At 40.3% G+C, this 22,613-nt stretch overlaps 1 protein-coding gene across 3 annotated transcripts in view; it reads left to right on the top strand.

Annotated features, from left to right (window-relative positions):
• The window catches only part of kansl3 (KAT8 regulatory NSL complex subunit 3), a 159,900-nt gene that overhangs the window by 33,608 nt on the left and 103,679 nt on the right, over positions 1-22,613 (top strand). For all 3 annotated transcript variants that reach the window (XM_028806093.2, XM_028806084.2, XM_028806102.2), the window contains exons 4-8: positions 1,286-1,376; positions 13,250-13,435; positions 18,388-18,519; positions 18,790-18,906; positions 21,653-21,754. In XM_028806093.2, the coding sequence (XP_028661926.1) occupies positions 1,286-1,376; positions 13,250-13,435; positions 18,388-18,519; positions 18,790-18,906; positions 21,653-21,754 (628 nt within the window). The remainder of the gene's footprint in view (positions 1-1,285; positions 1,377-13,249; positions 13,436-18,387; positions 18,520-18,789; positions 18,907-21,652; positions 21,755-22,613) is intronic.

The raw sequence follows: 22,613 nt of genomic DNA, 5'->3' as shown, positions 1-22,613 counted from the left end.
AGACTCAAGGTGGGTTTTGTGTAAAAAGAAGGATGTCTATACTGAAAAGAATCTGTTCCCCACTGTTAAGAATGTTTCTAGTTCTGTGATTTTTGTCAGGCCGTTTTTCCTCCAAAGGCCCTTTGAATCTTTTTAGGGGACATGGCATCATGGATTCCATGAAATACCATAAATTCCATGAATTTACATTTACCTTTGGCTGTCTCTACCAAGAAACTGAAACTGGGTCATTGTTGGATCTTCCAGCAGGTCAGTGATCCAAAATGTGTATCTAAATCAACACAATAAAATATAGTTTCTGCCATGGTTGTCTCAATTCCTGGACCTAGAGGAGAAAAACTAATTAAGTTTATTATTAACAAATAGAGCAACTCATTTCATCGCCAGTACAGATGAGCCAAATAGATGTTCTACTTGTACTTTCCTTGTTTTTTTTTTTTTTAACTTTGTACAGCTTGTTAGCACTGCAGCCATGCAGTTTCCTCCCACATACCACATTCCTACAGTATTTTCATGACCCTTTCCTTTATCGTGATAGTGTAGGACATGGTATTAAAAAGTGATTAATCTTGGTATCTGCAAGTGAAACAATTATAAATCACATCTAAACAGTGTTGCTATGTGCTCTCTAAAGTATGTACAAATCTGTTTCTGAACTAACTCCATAATGGGTGTTTTTGTTGTTTTTTTTTTTTGTTTGTTTTTTTTTTAAATTATAAACATGATTTCAGAAATTTTCATGTGTAGTTTTTACATATGCTTTTATTAAGTATTGTTGTGACTTCCAAAGTAATAAGTCTACTTGCAGTCACTCTTCAGTGTGGTACTGACTTGCACTTTGGTACCCTTATTGTAAAAAAAAGTAGTATTGTTAAATTTTTGGAATTTTTATCAACATGGTAGTGAAGTATCAGTTCTTTTGACATCCCTATTTATTTTTTACTCATGAGATAAGCAGGTTTGTAAAACAAATGAAATTAATATCTAACATGTAAAAGCATTTTTATCATTGTTTTTGTTCTTTTGTAATGTATATATCTATTTTAATGCTCCTTGTCAAAACATAATTTTTAGAAGAATATCTTATTCTCTTTATCTCAATAAAAACTGTTTTTCTACAATTTGTAATAGCAAAATCCAAATGTACATATGCAGAAAAGCATTACAATTATGTTAAATAAGTTGAATAAATATCTTTTTGGTAGAAGATCATATAATGCAATGGATGATTTAAAAAAAAAAAAAAAAAAATCAATTTTTTTGCATTTTATCTTTTTCTTAACAGGACTGGCTGGTCTGTAGCCCAGAATAAACTGTTCAACAAAGTGCTGAAAGCTCTGCAGTCCGAGAGGCTAGCACGTCTAGCAAACGAGTCGGTGAGGAAATTAATTTCTAATCTTTAATTTCAGAACAGATATTGTTAGCGTGGTAGAAAAATGAAGAAGCTTGTGAAAAAATGTTTATTAGTCCACTGTGGTAAGTGGTCCATTGTGTTGTGCAGGTTTTTAAATAAATAATCGCGTCCCAGGAAGTGCAGGCTCCAATCAGGTTTGGGTGTGCATGAGCATGCTTCAGTTCGGGGTGCTTGGCTGATCGCACATACAAAGTTGAGTGGGTCTGTCAGGTGTCTCATTCATACCTCATAGTGACGAATCACACCTGTGCCCAATCAAGCCAATACAAGAGGATTCTGCATGGCAGAGGGTTTGAGGAAACGAAAGGAAAAAATGAACAACAGGATTGGGAGACAACAATGTGAGAGGGGATGGAGGCAGGCAGCCAGGTAGAGAACCTTAAAATGTAGCATATGGCCGACGCTCGAGGGAGTTGAAGAGGGGAACGGTAGGGACCCAAACCTGGCTGTGCCTGTCAGAAGGACATCTCCTCTGCCTGCAGGATCCTGTGCAGGCTAAGCAGAGGAGATCTTAGTTTTAGAAGAATGCACCAGGGCTTTTGCATTAAAAAAAGAAATAGATTCCTACTTGTGATTTTTTTTTTTTTTTAATATTTTTATTTTATTAATTTTCATTGTAATCATTCCATACAAATAGATCAATTTATAACCCAACAAAATTGAAGACAAATCAAACCCCACCCCTGAGAAGGAGAGCTTAGCTAAAGGAAAATTGCTTAAGGCTTTTTAATAAGGCAACATTAAACAAAGGAAAGGGAGAAGTAAATATATATGTAAATAAGAGATGGAGAAGGGAGTTAAATGCGGTAATAGTTATTTCTCTTATTCTAAAATAATATTGATTAAATCCTGCCAGGTTTTGAAAAAATTTTGTACAGATCCTCTGAGAATTTGATTTTTTCCAATTTCAAATAATATAAAACATCGGTTTTCCACTGACTTATAAGAGGAGAATTAGGATTCTTCCAATTTAACAAAATAAGTCTGCGTGCCAAAAGTGTAGTGAATGCAATCACCGTTTGCTTGTCCTTCTCCAATTCAAGTCCATCTGGAAGAACACTGAACACAGCTGTTAATGGGTTAGGAGGGATTGTGATACCAAGGCTGTCTGAAAGGCACTTAAAAATTTTTGTCCAAAATGATGTTAGTTTGGTGCAGGCCCAGAACATGTGACCCAGTGAGGCAGGCGCTTGGTTGCAGCGTTCGCAGGTTGGATCCTGCCCTGGAAACATTTTGGACAGTTTTAAGTGAGACAGATGAGCTCGATATATAATTTTTAGTTGAATAATTCTATGCTTTGCGCATATAGAACTCGAGTGAATTCTCTGCTTTGCTACTTTCCACTCCTTTTCTGATATATTGATTAAGAGATCTTCTTCCCAATGTCCTCTTGGATCTTTGAAAGGTAGGGACTCTAATAAGATTTTATATATTGCGGAAATAGTGTTTAATTCCTTGAAATTGAGCAGTATTTTTTCCAGCATTGTGGAGGGTGCAAGGTGGGGGAAATCGGGCAATTTCTGTTTAACAAAATTTCTAATTTGAAGATAGTAAAAGAAATGTGTAGCTGGGAGGTTGAATTTGGAACGTAATTGTTCAAAAGATGTAAATATGTTGTCTATATAAAGATCTCTGAGCATTTTAATCCCAAAACTTTTCCAGGTATTAAAAACTGGATATACTTGCGAAGGTTGAAAGAGGTGGTTCTCTTGCAGAGGTGCCACTGATAAAAGATTTTCCATCTTAAAATGCTTTCTAATTTGATTCCATATTCTGAGTGAGTAAAGCACAATTGGGTTATTAGTATATTTGCGATAACTTGCATTTATTGGAGAGCAGAGTAGGGAATATAAAGAAGTACTACAGGATTTTACTTCTATTGCGGACCAAGCCTGTGTATGTTCATTTATTTGTGTCCAGGTTTTTATGGCTTGTATGTTTGCTGCCCAGTAATAAAACTGAAATTAGGTAAAGCAATGCAACCTTCTGCCTGAGGTCTTTGTAGGGTCGCTTCTCGGATACGTGGGTATTTCGAGTTCCAAATGAATGAGGTTATTGTTGAATCTAACTGTTTAAAAAACGATTTATTGATATATATTGGAATGTTTTGAAATAAAAAGAGAAGTTTAGGAAGGATATTCATCTTAACAATGTTAATTCTTCCGGCTAGAGTGAGATGAAGGGTTGACCATCTATGCAAGTCTTGCTTAATTTTTTCCATACAGACACCAAAATTTTGTTGATAAAGAGCTTTATGTTTACTTGTGATATTTACCCCTAGGTATTTAAACTGATCTGCTATGGTAAAAGGTGGGGTGTCTAATCTAATATTATATGCTTGTGAATTCACTGGAAAGAGTATACTTTTATTCAGATTAATTTTAAGACCAGATATCTTTTGAAATTCTGTTAGTGCTGTTAGAACTGCAGGCACAGTGTTTTCTGGGTCTGATATATATAAAACCATATCATCTGCATATAGAGAAATTTTCTGTTCCAGTCCTTCTCTGACAATCCCCTTTATCTGATAAGAATTTCGGCTGTGAACCGCCAGTGGTTCAATTGCGATTGCAAACAACAGTGGCGACAAGGGACATCCTTGTCTGGTACCACGTTCTAGTTTAAAGTAGTCTGAGCAAATGTTATTAATACAAACTGAAGCTTCTGGATTGGTATACAGTAGTTTGATCCATGCACAAATATTCGGGCCAAACCCAAATTTCTCCAATGCAGTGAAAAGGTAATTCCATTCAATCATATCAAATGCTTTTTCTGCGTCTAATGATAATAATATCTCTGGGGTGTTTGATTTTGCTGGTGAATATATAACATTAAACAAGCGTCGGAGATTTGAAGATAGGTGTCGGTCTTTAATAAATCCAGTTTGATCCTGTGATATTACCGAGGGCAGAACTTTCTCCATCCTTCTAGCTAGGATTTTTGAGAGTATCTTAACATCATTATTCAGTAGTGAAATTGGTCTGTATGATGCACATTGTAACAAGTCCTTATTTTGTTTAGGAAAGACAGTGATTAATGCTTGTCGAAATGTTTGAGGTAGTATTTGGTTATCTCTAGCTTCTGTAAATGTTGCCAATAAGAGGGGAGCTAGCTGAGTGGAGAATTTCTTATAAAATTCTACGGGGTAACCATCAGGGCCTGATGATTTCCCGCTTTGTAGTGACTTTATAGCATCTAGTAATTCTGTTAGCGTTAGAGGTTTATCCAGTTCCTCAGCACTTAAAGCATCTATTTGTGGTATCTGTGATGTATCCAGAAATGCATTAGATTGTGTGTTGTCTTCTTTGGGCTCAGTAGAATATAAAGACTTATAATAATCTCTAAATGTGTGCATTATATTTTTATGGTCAATAATTTCTCCATTCTTGTTGGTGATTACTGGTATTGCATTGTGAACTTCTTGTTTGTGAATTTGTTGAGCTAAAAGCTTATTAGCTTTTTCTCCGTGTTCATAGTAATGCTGTCTAGACTTATAAATAAGTTGTTCAGTTTCTTTAGTTGTTAAGATGTTAAGTTCTGTATGCAGGGCCTGCCTTTTCCTGTGGAGAACTTCATTTGGATGCCTGGCTTGTTCTTCATCTATTCTAGTAATTTCACTTCTTAGCTCTGACACTTTCTTGGTTTCTAATTTATTTCTGTGGGAAAGGTATGAAATAATCTGTCCTCTTAAGAAGGCCTTTAGAGTTTCCCAGAGTGTTCCTGCAGAAACCTCTGTGGACGTGTTTGTCTCTAGGAAGAAGCTGATTTGTTTGGATATAAATTCTGTGCAGTTCTCATCTGCCAATAAAAGAGGGTTAAGACGCCATCTACGAGGTGAGTGTGAGGGGCTTAATGATTTTAGCTCCAAGACTAGAGGGGCATGGTCAGAGATAACAATTGTGTCATATTTGCATGATTTAATTGTAGGCAGGAAATTATTATCTATAAAAAAATAATCAATTCTTGAGTAGCTATAATGCACTGGTGAGTAGAACGAATATGTTCTTGAGTTTGGGTTAAGAAACCTCCAGGGGTCTGATAAGTGGTGATCATTTAAAAACTGTGTAATTATCCATCCATCCATTTTCCAACCCGCTGAATCCGAATACAGGGTCACGGGGGTCTACTGGAGCCAATCCCAGCCAACACAGGGCACAAGGCAGAAACCAATCCCGGGCAGGGTGCCAACCCACCGCAGGACACACACAAACACACCCACACACCAAGCACACACTAGGGCCAATTTAGAATCGCCAATCCACCTAACCTGCATGTCTTTGGACTGTGGGAGGAAACCGGAGCACCCGGAGGAAACCCATGAAGACAAGGGGAGAACATGCAAACTCCACGCAGGGAGGGCCCGGGAATCGAACCCGGGTACCCAGGTCTCCCAACTGCGAGGCAGCAGCGCTACCCACTGCGCCACCGTGCCGCCCCTGTGTAATTATCTTTGCAGTATTAGATGTCGTCCCCCCCTGTCACAGGAGTCCTATCTAAGAGTGGATTTAAAACACAATTGAAGTCCCCAGCCATTATAATTTTATGAGTGTTCACATTGGGAATGGATGCAAATAGATTTTGCATGAATTTCTTATCATCAACATTGGGTGCATAAACATTTATCAAAATCATTTTACTGTTATATAAGTTGCCCATGACCATCACATATCTCCCTTCAGGGTCCGATACTACATCTGATGCTTCAAATGGAACTGTTCTATGTATGAGAATTCCCACCCCTCTAGTTTTCTTTATAAAGCTAGAATGGAACATTTGGCCAGTCCAGTCTTTTTGTAGTCTGAACTGATCCTTGGTTAGTAAGTGGGTCTCCTGTTAAAATACTATTTTAGCGTTTAAGCCTGTTAGGTGAGAGCATACTTTCTTTCTCTTTAATTCGTGATTCAGGCCTTTAACATTCCAGCTCACAAAGTTAACTGTCTCATCATGGAGACATTGATTCTGAGTTTTTAATGTCATTTTATAGTTTAAATTGGTAATGTGGCAGTTTTAATCTTAGTTTCAAGATTCCCCATGAGTTATTGCATTTTAGCCTATTGTTGCATTGATATTTATAATTATAAGGATTACAAGAATAGATTAGATATAACCTGCTCTCCTTCTCTCCCCCCTTTATCCCCCCACCCCCCCCATTTTGCCTCCCCACATGAGGCTAGATCCCACTTCGCGATGTCCCAGTCCTCTGACATACGAAGACACAGAGCACGTCCAAAACAAAACAAACCCCACCCTGCAGCGGCGTTAGAGAATTAAAACAGAGATATCTTTTGCAGCTAAATTCTTAATACAATCTGCCGAAAATATTATCATTAACAGTATTTAAGCTTGAAATAATCTTCAGCGCTTTTAAGTTAAGATATTAAGATAAAAAAAAAAAAGAAGAATCAACCCTGGGAATGATTTTAAAAACTAGTCTAGGATAAACCTGGTAATTCCTACTGTAATAGTATAATGGTAATAGTATAAATAGTAGAAAAAGCAATAAACCAAGGGTATGATGTTAAACAGTCTACTTTAAGGTATAGTAGAATAAAAAAAAAAAACGAATCCTACTTTAATTACTTCCACATTTTCACACTCACGTCTATAACTGTATAACTCTAATTAAAACATAAACATATAAAGTCCAGATAAAGAAAAGGATGTATAATTATAATACCAGTCTCTTTAAACATGGATCCAGAGAGCAGATCATAGGTCCTTCCCATGCCTTGATAGAATACGGCTCCTTATTAACTTTCAAAAAAGTGTCGGAAACAGCTTCTTTAATTCCTTTTCAGCTTCTTCTTTGCTTAGGAAAATATAATATTGATCTTGAACTTCCACTTTCAGTTTGGCGGGATACAAGAGGCTTTCCGTAGCAACTTTTTAATGTCAATGTAGGCTGTGCGTTTTGCAGCTGTTGATGGTGAGAAGTCGGGGAAAATACGAATAAGATTATTTTCAAATATAATCTCTTGCTTGTGTCTGAGAAGTGCCATCACATCAAGCTTACATCGTAGTCGCTCGAAGCGGACAATAAAAGACCTAGGTTTAAAGGTGCTTGGTTTGTTTGTGCGATAAGCCGTGGCTATCTCAATGTCGAGTTTAAAGTCATCTCCAATTATTTTAGGCAGTAATTCTACTGCAAATTTCACTGGGCTTGAGCTTGAGCTTTCTCGTTTCTCTACTTGTGATTTTAACCTTGTTATGATGGAATGGAACATTTTTTCTTTGAATATTTTAACCTCCATGTAAACACATTTTTATGGATTATTTATTTATTTGCAATTAATTGGATGCGCTAGACTTTTTAAACACTGTTTGGTTTATGATTAATGTTAATTAAAGCACTTGACATTTTTTTGCACCTACACCTTGCTGCATGTGCATGTCCTCATTTGCCGAGCTCATCTAGATTCATGACTATCGATGGTTCAGGTCCAAGAGGCTTCCAGACACAACAGGGAACATGGAGCCGACCCGGACCGTCACACCCACATACTGTAGTAATTTTACTCTGTAGTAGACTCCTCCTTTTCTTAATTTATTATACATTTTCTAAATCATGTTTGTTACTTTGTTAACAATAGTATCTAAATGACTGAAACAGTAGATAAGTAGTATCTACTGAAACAGTAGATAAATTAGTAGTAATTTACTCACAGTGAAGCTGACTTTCAAATGTTTGACTAAAATACCATGAAAAATATGTTGCTCGTGGATAAACTGAATGTGAAAATTTTAAATGATATTGGTTCTGGAAAATGAAACATTAATTTTTAAAGTAACGAGTAACCTAATGCAATAATTTTATATAAGTAAAAATACCTGCGTTACTTAAGAAAAACAAAGTGATGTGCGTTACTGCGTTACTATGCAAACTTATCACACCTATTGCCTTTTAAGACATTGCCTGCTGCTGTATAACACAGTGCATGAAGTGCATTCCAGGCCATTTGCTGACAGCTACTGAGGAAGAAGTTAAGTTCCTGTGTAGCATGTAATCGAGGGATGTGCCGAGGGATGAATTTTTTCCACCTAGTTGAGAGTAACAGGGAGGCAGTTATTATTGTACAGCACTGAGTGTAAGGCACAGTGGCTTTTCATTATGTTCAATAACATTAATGGCAAGATGTGAAAAGTTAATTAGAATTAAAGTTGTCTTAGACATTACTGTACAGTAGATTCAATCAGTGATATGTTTTGGATGCTCCTTTCCTTAATGAGAGCCATGCATTCAAATAACCTTAAAACAGTTAATAAATCACATGTTGAAATTAACCTAATTATGATCAATTCTGTTATTTATAGTCATCCAAGGTACATACTTTGTTTACACTGAAATGAATAAGTATCAACATTTTGAAAAAAGTCTCTCTTTAATATATATAGTACAGGCAGTTCCCGGGTTATGTACGAGATAGGGACTGTAGATTTGTTCTTAAGTTGAATTTGTATGTAAGTTGGAAGAGGTACATTATTTTAATAGATGCTATTGTTGACCGACTGTAACCAAGTCCTCTGCCAATGAATAATGGAGTTTCACCTCTCTCTGAACTTTTTATTATTTCTACTTTTATTTTCCATGGTCTTTGTCTTCTTTACTGTATCACCAGCACTTGTATCAGATTTGTGTTTCAGAGACATTGTTGAAGGGTGAAGACAAAAGGTTAAGATGAGCTCTTCTGCACAGCACTGTACACGCTATCACAGCAGGAAGGCACCCCTCGTCAGCACGTCTGGTGTGCTAACGAGAGACAACTTTCTGCTATGTACGTAACAGTACAAGTAGGCTTGCTATTGACAATGAATGGGGCCTGCGAGGGGCGATTCACCATTCACCCACCACACAGTCCTCTCCACTTGCATACAGTATTCGCCCACCACTGCCCCCATTAAACAGGCAGCCACCGAAGGCACACTATACAATGCTGCCGCCCCATTCACCTTCAATGGCCTCCATTCAGCCACAACCGGGTCACTGCTTGCAGCATCACCAGCCACCCATCGAGAACAAACAGGGCAGTCAGGAGCAGTGGTGGGTGGGCAGCGAACCGCCCCATCAAGCCTCCATCCTGCACACGAGCAGTAGATGTGGCCCCGGCGACCATGGACCCCGGGTCACCACTTGCCACGCACCCGCTCGAGGAACACTACACTGCGCGATAAGCGAAATCACCCCCTCCAGCCACCACTTGCAGCATCCCCAGGCCAAAGATGACGGAGTGGCAGTTACTGAGAAGCCTGCGTCACGTCCCCCAGACAGATGAAGGAGTAGCTGCGGCCCTGTTCGTAAGTCGTATGTCGAATGTCTGTAACTTGGGGACTACCTGTATAGAGAACCTGAAGTTTCACTATATGCATCAACCTTAGGTTGTTTAAGATGCTTTAATTTTCATACGTGAAATACTATTTCTTTAGTTTGCATTTGAGTAAAAGCTTCTCATTATTAATTCTAAATTCCAGTTCATTATTTGTAAATTTTATGTGTAAATGTTTTTTGTTTATTTTGTCAAATATTCCTGGCTCCACTGCAGCTTTGTAAAAAGAGAACCATGTACTACAGTAGATTCATAATAGTTTATTTCAAATACCTCCTCATGTACAGTGGAACCTCAGTTCACGAACGTGTCAGTACACGTACAAATCAGTTTACGACCAAAAAGTTCGCCAAACTTTTGCCAGGTTCCCTTTCGGTTTGTGCGTGCCGATGATTTCCGCATGTGTTGCATTATTCTCAGTCAGACGTGCGTGCTTTCGCTGTGAACTCTTTGTGCTCTATTTCATTTCCCTTCCGGTTCGTACGCGCCGATTACAGTATTTAAGCACGTGTTCAGCCTCTCCCTGTTCATTGTTCTCAGTCAGACGTGCGTGCTTTACCTGTGAACTCTTTGTGCTCTACAGTATTTCGTGTGCTTTTGCAGTTAATCATGGCTTCTAAGCACTGTAACCTCCTCTCCACCCAGTTCCTCCTCACTTCATGCCAGAACTCGACTCATGCAAGGTTAGTTTTCTTGGTGGTTTATGGTTAGTTTTTGTATTACGGATTTTTCAAATGTTCATTTTTCAGTTTGTAGCATGAATTGTTGCAACGTTACTTTTCTTGGTTGTTTATTAAGTTACAGATTTTTCAAATGTTCATTTTTTTCCCCCTGCAATAGGGTTATAAGGCTATAGCGCGAACTGCTGCAATGTTACTTTCTTGGTTGCTTGTGGTTGGTTTTTAAATAAAGTTCAGATTTGTTCAAATGTTCCTTTTTTTTTCCCTGTGCTTAAAACTCATTAAAAAAAAAAGTGTTTATACAGCGGGTTGTGATCGGTTGTAAGGCTATAGCGCGAACTGCTGCAATGTTACTTTCTTGGTTGCTCGTGGTTGGTTTTTAAATAAAGTTTGGATTTGTTCAAATGTTCCTTAGTGTGCAAATCTTAGCGCGCTACACCACGGAAACTGTTGTATCATCCTTGAACCTTTTGTGAAAGTGTTTATTTGATCTTTGGAACTCAGGCTTTACACATTCTATAGTTTATGCCTACATTTTGTAACATTTATTACTAAAATATGAAAAAGTTTCTGTTTTAACAATGTGTTTACACAGATTACTGTAGAAACGGAACACACATGAAATGCGTGTGTTCCAAATAATGATCTATTATTTCCACTCTAAAACTCCACTTCACTCCCAGATAATCGATCAAGGCATGAGCTGGGAGATTATTATTTCCACTCTAAAACTCCACTTCACTCCCAGATAATCAATCAAGGCATGAGCTGGGAGAAGTTCGTGCACTTAGAAGTCGGTGGGGGGATGGAATAGCCGGCTGCTGGCAGCTTGTCTTTATCAGCACATTTTGAGGACAAAAGACGCTGGCGGAGAAGTGTGAACGGATTTAAGAAGCGATTTAAGGTGGGCCGGATCTACAAGTTTTTTCGTAGGCTCTGGTAATTCTAGTGTTAAATTAATAAGAGTATCTTGTCAGTAGATTGTTTTATTGTAATTTTTCCAGCACCTAAACGAAAGTGCTGCCTATTTTTGAAAACATTGTAATTAGGTTTAGGTTTGCAGTTTTCACTGGTGAAACCAAACTTCACAGGTGTGATCACTCATTTACTGCTAGTTGTTCATTTTTCTGCATTGTAATAGACAGAATAATGTGATACATTTTTCTCCTGTACTGTTATGGTTATAGGTTGATCTCAAACTCTGAATAGATTATTGTGTATTCTTTATTCATAGCTGTGTTCTTAGGCAAAATTGTGATCGAGCCCACTCCCTTGGCTGAGAAGCAACCCCACAGGTGAATGGTTTCAGGATGCTTTACTGTTGGCATGACACAGGACTGACGGTAGGGCTCACCTTTTCTTCTCCGAACAATCTGAAAGGGGATTCATCAGATAAAAATACTGTGCCCCAGTCTGTCCCTGTACTTTTTGCAGAATATCAGTCTGTCCCTGATGTTTTTCTTGGAAAGAGTAGCTTCTTTGCTGCCCTTCTTGACACCAGGCCATCCTCCAAAAGTCTTCACCTCACTGCATGTGCAAATGCACTCACACCTACAGTATCTGCTGCCATTCCTGAGCAAGCGCTGCACTGGTGGTGACTAAGAACACAGCCATGAATAAAGAATAGTACCAAAACATCCTGTGGTAATGCGCGACCCATGAACATGCTAGTGTCTACCTGGATAGGTGCGTGAGGTAGACGGGGTGGCAGATTGGCTGGACAATCTTACCGATTATATTTAAGGAGTTAGCGGCCAACAGGGGTCATCAGTGGACCTAAAGGCGAGGTAGGAGTAAGCACCGTTGAGCTATTTGGAGGAGCAGTTGTGATTTTGGCGGCTTTGTATATATTCTTTTGTATATAGAGTTATATACCTCCTAATGATCATTTTTGGTGGATGTATATATACTTATTTGGTGCTGGGATAGTTTTTGATTTTGGGTTTGGTGCAGTTGTTTTTGTATATACACACACTTGTTTTTGTGCATTTTTCTTTCCTGCTGGAGGAGCTTCTTGAGCCGGAGAAAAACAGAAGACAACCTTCATTATTGGAGTGTGGGTGTAGTTTTTTGTAGGAGTGCACTGTTTTTGTAAATACACCATATTTTTACCTTTTTGTTTTTATTAATTTCTGAAGAAGTGTCAGTGGTGAAGGACTGTGTCTCAAAGCCCACCTGACACTACTGCATTTTTGGTTGTACAACACCTTTGTAAATAAACTTGCAGCATTCACCCTTCAATTTTTGTCTCTGTCTCATCTCTCCACTGATCCTGTTCGGTTCATAAACTATCAGATGTCCAGAGTGTAGGCTGGGGCCACTTCCCACTACGTGGGATATTACACATCCTCTGAGAGCAACTTCTTCCAAAGATCCAAGAATAATTTGGTGACGAGCAATGCCTTTTCCAGCATGATGGAGCACCTTGCCATAAGGCAAAAGTGATAACTAAGTGGCTCAGTAAAACAAAACATCGAAATGTTGGGTCCATGGCCAGGCATTCAACATTTCATTGTTTGTGAAATGGGAGATCTGAAATTCTGAATCATGAACTAGTAACATTCTGCCTACTGTGTTCTTTTTGTTTTGATTAATGTATTTATTTTTATGTCATTTTTTCCATTAAGTTGAAATTATCTTGCAGTTAACTCTCTTGTATTGCCTTATTTTGTATAAACTTTTTCTGGCATTAATACCTGGTTATAGTATGTGCTGTGAATTTTGTAATGAAAAGAATGTTGTATAAGATGCCAAAATTTCAAAGTAAGTTGTTCAAGATTTTGTCATACAACCTACTTAACACCATATTTTCATGTGTTTTATTAATTCCCTAGGCATGTAATGAACCTGTTCTTCGCCGTATTGCAGTGGACAAGTGTGCCCGGAAGGTGCGGCATTCCCTGGCAAGCATGAATTGGGACACTAAACTCACCCAGTGGCTGCATGCAACTCTAGTAGAGTCTCTCAGCTTACCAATGTTGGCTGCTTACTTGGATGTGCTGCAAACACTAAAGAGCAAGGTAAAGGAAGCTTGTCAAAAGCATGTGGTTTTAATGTACGGTTGTTCCTTGGTACCTGTGGGATATTGTTCCTGGACGCCCTGTGGATACAAAAATCCACATATGCTCAAGTCCCTTTATATAAAATGGCACTTGCATATAACCTGCATACATCCTACTGTATAGTTTAAATCATCTCTAGATTACTTATAGTAGCTCTAACACTAATACTTTCACGAATTTCAGCATCTTTTTGCTGGTTGTGGAAATGCTCGACTTGTTCTTATTGACCTTCTGGCCTGCTTGGGCAAGTGACATGCAACTTTTCAGTAGATTTTTCTAATAAGAGAAGGTAGCTCTTAAGGCCCCTTTATACTCCAGCACAGGCAGCTACAAATGCGAATGTGCACCCTGGTCTGCTTATAGTTCAACCGTCCAATGTATGATACTACATGGTTACAGAATCTTGCCTTTCACCAAAAGTTTTTTCTTTTCCTTTATATATTGAACATACATATGCTCTGTTTACATTTTTGCCTGTACAAACTTTCATCTTTGCCCAAGGTTTGGGTGATTTCTCCCCATGAAGCTGTGGACAATTAGCTGTTGCTGGGTGCTTTAAATGTTGGATTGTGTAGGTGCGTGTAGTACTGTTTCCTTAAGAGGCATTAGCTCTCTGGAAATGTATTCTTTTTAACCCCTTAAATAATTATAAATAGGTATTATTCCCCCCCCCCCCTCATTATGCAATATGACAGTTACAAGATTACACGAGAAGTATAAAGGATAATCTAGCTCACTTTACTGACGGGTTCACACGGTATTACAGACGGGAAGCTTATGATAGACTCTATCAAGGAATGTGGGGGTCTTGACCTACGCAGTCTGCCATCTTTCGTCGCCACGCTGAAAGGATTTTCACCAGTCGGAAGACATAATCTTCCGCCCGACAGCTTCAAAGAGTTGGCCATAGGTCCATCCTTATATTCTGGTTGCTCCATGTGCAGGCTCCTTCTCTGGATCCAAACAAGGACAGGAAAGGACTCAAACCCCACCTTCAAAAATACAGGAATAGCACAATGCCTACATACAGTTCTCATTCTCCCAACAAGGAAAGAGGATAGTGTGGTGACAGAAGACAGAAATATACTAGTCTGTCTTTAGGCTGACTATTCAATTCTCCAGTTGTCTTTGGCTCTCTAGTCCTGTGCTTGGCTCGGCAATTCTAAATGCTGATGCTAAGCCCCTGTGTACCATACTTGGTCTGCCTGTATGAATGAGTCCATAACAGTGGGCACAGAGAACAGTGACATTAAACTTAATAACAAAACATCATATAACAAGTACCACATCACATAACTGTTCCTCCAATGAGTGCATGTGTTCTTGTCTAGCACATTCATAGTAGATATGCATAGGGCCACACAGTTGAGAAATTCTGGAGGCACGTGGTTGCCAATGTGAGGTTTCCAGTGATTAAATTTACATCACAAGCATCCTATCGGAACCTGTGTGATGACACAGACTCCATCCATCCATCCTCTTCCACTTATCTGAGATCGGGTCGCGGGGGCAGCAGCTTGAGCAGAGATGCCCAGACTTCCCTCTCCCCAGCCACTTCCCAAGGCGTTCCCAGGCCTGCCAAGAGACATAGTCCCTCCAGCGTGTCCTGGGTCTTCCCCAGGGCCGCCTCCCGGTTAGACGTGCTCGGAACACCTCACCAGGGAGGCATCCTGGAGGCATCCTGATCAGATGCCCGAGCCACCTCATCTGACTCCTCTCGATGCAGAGGAGCAGCGGCTCTACTCTGAGCCCCTCCCGGATGACTGAGCTTCTCACCCTATCTTTAAGGGAAAGCCCAGACACCCTATGGAGGAAACTCATTTCAGCCGCTTGTATTCGCGATCTCGCTCTTTTGGTCACTACCCATAGCTCATGACCATAGGTGAGGGTAGGAACGTAGATCGACTGGTAAATTGAGAGCTTTGCCTTGCGGCTCAGCTCCTTTTTCACCACGACAGACCGATGCGGATGCCGCACCGATCCACCTGTTGATCTCCCTCTCTATTCTTCCCTCACTCGTGAAGAAGATCCCGAGATACTTGAACTCCTCCACTTGGGGCAGGATCTCGCTCCCAAACCTGAGAGGGCATTCCACCCTTTTTCGGCTGAGGACCATGGTCTCGGATTTGGAGGTGCTGATTCCCATCCCAGCTGCTTCATACTAAGCTGCGAACAGATCTAGAGAGAGCTGAAGATCACGGCCTGATGAAGCAAACATGTCACCGGGGCCCCCCTCTGGAGCCAGGCCTGGAGGTGGGGCTCGATGGCGAGCGCCTGGTGGCCGGGCCTGCACCCATGGGGCTCGGCCGGGCACAGCCCGAAGAGGTAACGTGGGTCCCCCTTCCCATGGGCTCGCCACCTATGGGAGGGGCCAAGGAGGTCGGGTGCAGTGTGAGTTGGGTGGTGGCCGAAGGCAGGGACCTTGGTGGTCTGATCCTCAGCTACAGAAACTGGCTCTTGGGACGTGGAATGTCACCTCTCTGAAGGGGAAGGAGCCTGAGCTCCTGAGCGTGAGGTCGAGAGGTTCCGGCTAGATATAGTCGGGCTCACCTCGATGCACAGCTTGGACTCTGGAACCAATCTCCTTGAGAGGGGCTGGACTCTCTACCACTCTGGAGTTGCCCCTGGTGAGAGGCGCCGAGCAGATTTGGGCATACTTATTGCCCCCCGACTTGGAGCATGTTCTTTGGGGTTTACCCCAGTGGACGAGAGGGTAGCCTCCCTCCGCCTTCGGGTGGGGGGACGGGTCCTGACTGTTGTTTGTGCGTATGTGCTGAACAGCAGTTTGGAGTACCCACCCTTTTTGGAGTCCCTGGAGGAGGTGCTAGGGGGCATAACTTCTGGAGACTTCCTTGTTCTGCTGGGAGACTTCAATGCTCACGTTGGCAATGACAGTGAGACCTGGAAGGGCGTGATTGGGAGGAATGGCCCTAGGCCTCAGTTCGATTTCAACTTTGAGGTCGTGTTGTCGGATCTGCAGCCACATGTCTTGGACAGTCGGGTGAAAAGAGGGGTGGAGCTGTCAACTGATCACCACCTGGTGGTGAGTGGGCTTCGATGGTGGGGTAGGATGCCGGTCAGGCCTGATAGGCCCAAACGTGTTGTGAGGGTTTGCTGGGAATGTCTGGCAGAGTCCCCTGTCAGAAGTAGCTTCAACTCCCACCTCCGGCAGAACTTCGACCACATCCCAAGGGAAGTGGGGGACATCGAGTCCGAATGGGCCATGTTCTGTGCCTCTATTGTTGAGGCGGCTGACCGGAGCTGTGGCCGTAAGGTGGTCGGTGCCTGTCGTGGCGGCAATCCCCGAACCCATTGGTGGACACTGGCGGTGAGGGATGCCGTCAAGCTGAAGAAGGAGTCCTACGGGACCTTTTTGTTCTGTGGGACTCTGGAGGCAGCTGATAGGTACCGGCAGGCCAAGCGGAATGCCCTTTGGTGTTTGCTGAGGCAAAAACTCGGGCGTGGGAGGAGTTTGGGGAGGCCATGGAGAACGACTTTCGGACGGCTTGGAGGAGATTCTGGTCCACCATCTGGTGTCTCAGGAGGGGGAAGCAGTGCAGTGTCAACACTGACCTCGACTTGGGACGTTGCGGGTCGGTGGAGGGAGTACTTCGAAGACCTCCTCAATCCCACTAACATGCCTTCCAATGAGGAAGCAGAGCCTGGGAACTCGGAGGTGGGCTCCCCCATCTCTGGGACTGAGGTCACCGAGGTGGTCAAAAATCTCCTTGGTGGCAGGGCCCCGGGGGTGGATGAAATACGCCCGGAGTTCCTCAAGGCTCTGGATGTTGTAGGACTGCCCTGGTTGACACGTGTCTGCAACAACACATGATCATCAGGGACAGTGCCTCTGGATTGGCAGACTGGGGTGGTGGTCCCCCTCTTTAAGAAGGGAGACCGGAGGGTGTGTTCCAACTACAGAGGGATCACACTCCTCAGCCTCCCTGGAAAAGTCTATTCGGGGGTCCTGGAGAGGAGGGTCCTTCAGATAGCCGAACCTCGGATTCAGGAGGAACAGTGTGGTTTTCGTCCTGGTCGTGGAACAGTGGACCAGCTCTACACCCTTAGCAGGATCTTGGAGGGTGCATGGGAGTTTGCCCAACCAGTCTACATGTGTTTTGTGGACTTGGAAAAGGTGTTCGACCATGTTCCTCGGGGAATCCTGTGGGGGGTACACCGAGAGTATGGGGTACCAGACCCCCTGAAAAAGGCTGTTAGGTCCCTGTTCGATCGGTGTCAGAGCTTGGTCTGCATTGCCGGCAGTAAGTCGAACCCATTTCCAGTGAGAGTTGGACTCCGCCAGGGCTGCCCTTTGTCACCGATTCTGTTCATAACTTTTATGGACAGAATTTCTAGGCGCAGCCAGGGCGTTGAGGGGGTCCGGGGTGGTGAACTCAGGATTGGGTCACTGCTTTTTGCAGATGATGTTGTCAAGTATGAACAGGCCTTTAGAATTGGAACTTGCACCGATCAAGTCCCTGTGCTTTCTACATACTGCTCATTACTACTACCATTTGGACAGTTTAGTGAGGTCCCAGGACTGCTTCTGCCACAATTTTTGGTGGTTTCTGATGGAGTACCAAGAAGACAATGAAACTTAAATTTTTCCCTTTTGGAACTTTCTGGATTTTTTTTTTCTTTTTCAAATATTTTAATTCCATGATTGGTTGAATCCTCAGATGCAAGACCCATAGTTATGGAAGTCCAACTGTATTCATTTGGTTTTCATTGACATATTTTATTCTTTTTCAAAGCCTGTCTCATTTGTGTCTATTATTACAGTATGTAAATTGATCTGTTCAATTTTGTACTTAAATGATTCTTAGTGTTGACTCTGCTTCAAACCAGGTGAGTTTCATCATTCTTTTCAAGGACCACTGTCACATAACTACATGTTCTTTACTGTTTAGGTTCCAACACTGATTGACAGAATGGTACTCTCTTCTTCTGTAAAGGCTGGAGCTGCTGGGGCAGAAGCATTGTCATTGCTTCTCAAGAGGCCCTGGGACCCAGCAGTCGGTGTGCTGTCACATAATAAACCGGTGAGACTTCTGTATATTATATATCATTGTTTGAAGCTGTGTTTTTTGTGTAGGGTCTTACTTTAAACATCATGCATTTATAAAGTTTTCATTATATCTGTTTATTAGTTGAGAGTGCAAGTCATTTATAATACACATGGGAAAAAAACTACTGTGTTTTTGCCTCAACCTGTATGTAATATTTTATATATGTCATTTTTAATATGCATGCTACATAATTTGATCTCTTTCTATATTGTTAGAAGCCAATTTAATCACTTTTCTCTTTAGAGCAAGCTCCCTGGGTCACCCCTTATCTTAATTGCACCATCTGGTCCTACAAATCCTGCATTTACAACCTCGCGACGTCTTCGATTTTGGCAATCACAGTTGTCTTGCTTGGGCAAGGTGTGTATCTGTTTTTCATGATTGGTAATATTATTCAAAGTGCCAGCTTGTCATATTTGTTTCACATTTATTTGTTTAGCTCCTACAAAAAGATTTGTCTGTTTATAAAATTATTAATTACTAGCAATCCCCTGTGACTCCACCCATGTAGTAATGAAACAGGACAGTGAGGAGGGCCCTGCCCGCTTCCATACTCCTGATGTCATGTTTCCCCCCTCCACTTGCCTCGCAGCCTCTGTCTCCGATTAATGCGAATATATCGCTCTTGCAAGCGAACTATGATTCTTAGCGCAATGAGAGAAGTTGTAAAATCACCTGGAATGTTCAAACAAATTATAGAAAAAAAAAAACAATTTTAATTCTTTAAGTAGTTTTCTTGTGAAAAGTGGACAGACATACAGACATTGGATTTTTTATATGTGTGTGTGCGTGTGTGTGTGTGTGTGGCATTCGTAGTCTGAATCACAATCTGATTGTATGGGTGGTTACCTACCAGGTAACGCTTGTGGTTGGTCAGCAAGTCGGCTAACATCCGCCACGGTGCCCTCTTTCAGATGCGAGAAGCTGCACCACGGCGTATGGTTCAAAGTGGTTCGATTCCCCGAGAGGGGGGTGCAGTGAGTGTGTACGCCCGATGAGCCCAGAATTAGGGCGAAACGTGTTGCATACTCTTTGCATTATTTGACAGTAAACTATTTCAACTATTTTCAACTATTTCAACCATATATATATATGTGTATATATGTGTATATATATATACACATAATAATGAGAGAGAGATTACAAACTCCAAAGTGGGTGTCCCATAGAAATTACAATTTGACACAATGTATTTTTCAAATTAAAGAGCTGCAATATTTATCCTACACATTGTAAACCCTGCATGCCTAGTTTGTGAAGTTTCACTTTTTTCTTATTTTCTCACTTTAAAATCCACCAATTGGAGATTAGAGAGTAAATATGTTGAATGGGCAACAATGAGTACATGCACACTGCTTATGGGTAAGTTCAGCTAGGAATGGGCAACAAGTCATATAATTAAATTTTTGTATTTTTGCCGGTTTCTGTAGATAATAGTATAATGTATATACTTTTTAGACTATGTGACAATTAGAGGCACTGTCGACCCCTTGAACCCTCAGACCAGACGTCAGACACCAGATAAAAGTCCAATAATAATATTTATTATTATAAATAAGTGCACAAAGCACCACTACTCCACACTACTCCAATAAACAATAATCACAAATAAACAATACTCAACCCTCCACTCCCAGACGCTTAGCCACCCTGCCTCCCAACTCAGCTCATCGTCTGGGGGTTACCATAGTCTTTTTATATTCCCTGACCCGGAAGTGTTTCCAATCCCTCAGTCCATGTGATCTCCTATCACTTCCAGGTCAGATAAAAATCCTCTTCTTCATCCCGGAAGCACGTCATTTCCCTTGTTGCCTTGCTTATGACGTACTTCCAGGTTATAGGGCATGTAGAATTCCCTGAGCCTCCCTACAGTGTCTCCTGGAGGTCCCCATGGTATCCAGCAGGGCTGGTTGTAAAAACTACAAGGTCCATGAGGCCCTGCTGGAATTCGGGGAACCTCTATGCCGCAGGGAGAGCTCCATCTGGGGGTGTTGGCCGGGATGACAGGTCGGCCATCCCTCACAACTAAAACATTTTTAAATTATATTTTTTTAATGTTTGCGCACTAACAATATATGGCCAATTTTATAAATATAAATAAACCCTCATTGCAACATCTGCCCCATCTTATTTATTATTAAACATATTCTCACATTAATAACAAACAGCCAATAACAATGAAGTAATTTCAGTCCAAGATGAAAATTGTTATTGTGAAATTTGGGAAACAAATTAATAGGATGTGAGGAATCACCTGTTCTAGTAGTGAAACAGCTTTCTCCCTCACTCACGCCATCACTACTAATAACAAAAAACAGCCTTTTGCTGTCCACTCTTGCTGTTTTAAAATGCCACTTTAAAACTTACAGTCACCACTTTTAGTGAGGGATAGGACACCCTTCTTAATTCCTGCATAATTCATAATATCAAAGCAGTACTTTGCATGTTATATGTAGCATGGCATGGTAGATTGAATTCTCCTTCAATCCTGTAGGCTTAATGAAAAGTCGTAGGATTATTTAATGTTCAGACCCCATGTGGACACCAAAATATAGTTATGTTCAAGACCCTTATATAAATTGGTATTTGCATATAACCTGCATACATCCTCCTGTATACATTAAATCATCTCTAGATTACTTAAAGCTCTTCAAAAAAATCAACCCAGTATCGTACATTATGTTGCCCATATTCTCGTAACTTGTTTAAGTTAAGGGCTTTCTTTTTTGTTATTCTCTTGAATTTTGTTGTTTTCTTCCTGCAATAATTCTGTGGAAATGATAGTTTCTTTGCTGTAGTAAAACTTTTCAAGTTAAGATAGAAATAGAAAATAATAATCATTTGAATTGTTAAGTATTATATTGGTAAACAAATTGCAATTAGATGATTTTTTTCCCAAATTGTATAGCCTTAATGAAAAACTCTATAATATTCATTTGTATTCTTTAAAAATAATTAATTTAAAATACAAAATAAATGTAACTTTAAACTCCCTTTTATACTGCAATGTAACATAAGGTATTGCTCAGTTAATTATAGTTTGGCTGCAGTGTTTTGTTGGCCATTGTTAATAATGTTCCTTAATGTCTTGCATTTTCTGTTTTAGGTAATTCCCATATCTACACACCTTGTAAATGGTGGCATCAATGTGGGAGTGACTCAGTGCCTGGAGCACATGATTGGAGCTGTCAGGGGTAAAGTTCTAGAGGTACTGCAACAAACTAGATGTGGATGTATACATTAAGCAATGCTGAATGTTTTGACATAAAGTTAATCGCTTTTAAACTAACAGAATGTAAAAATTAAGCTACCATGTTATACAGATGCTTTTGCATCAGTTACTTTACATCAGTTTAATGTAAGCATGATATGGCACATTTATTGTTTTTAATACTTGTTGTCAAAGACTCTGCAACAGTGACCTCTTTCAACATACTGTGGACTATACTACATGTTTTTACAAATATAGAATGGAGATTTCTATGAGAAGGTGCTTTGGATACTTCGAGGAGTTCACTACAAAAAATGAAATCTAAGCATGTGAAAAGTATTTGTATCATGACATTAAATCATTTTTCTTTATTGCAAGAATTAATGACTTATTAAAAATGTGTATTTATGATTTTTTAGCTTACTTTACGAAATCTTACCAAGTAAATTTTCCTTACCCTATTGGCAGATATTTTTGCTAAATAAAAGCAAATCATCTATCATTAAAAGTTTTTTTTTTTTTTTTTTTTTTTTTTTTTGTTTAGTTTTTGTATATGCCTGTTTTGTAGTCTTTTTGGCAAGGAGTAGTGTGTGATTTGCTTTCATAGTGCCTTGATTGGGAAGGAAAGCATTTGAAGAATTTCTTAGTTTAGTGATGCATGCTGTTTTGAAAGTTTAAAAAACAAATTGGGAAATGATGCATTATTTTATTAATTTATTCTTTGTGGAACAAATCATTAAGTTGTTTACAAAAAGTGCTATTGTTATTAAAATATAATTTATATAATAATAATAATAATAATAAGGATATATCTTTAAATACATTTTTCATTTCCATGTTAATGTAACATTTAGGT

Source organism: Erpetoichthys calabaricus, chromosome 1, assembly GCF_900747795.2.
Source record: "Erpetoichthys calabaricus chromosome 1, fErpCal1.3, whole genome shotgun sequence".
In the NCBI taxonomy this organism is placed as follows: domain Eukaryota; kingdom Metazoa; phylum Chordata; class Cladistia; order Polypteriformes; family Polypteridae; genus Erpetoichthys; species Erpetoichthys calabaricus.
The sequence above is the reverse complement of the archived record's forward strand: the minus strand, read 5'-3'. Positions and strand labels throughout refer to the sequence as shown.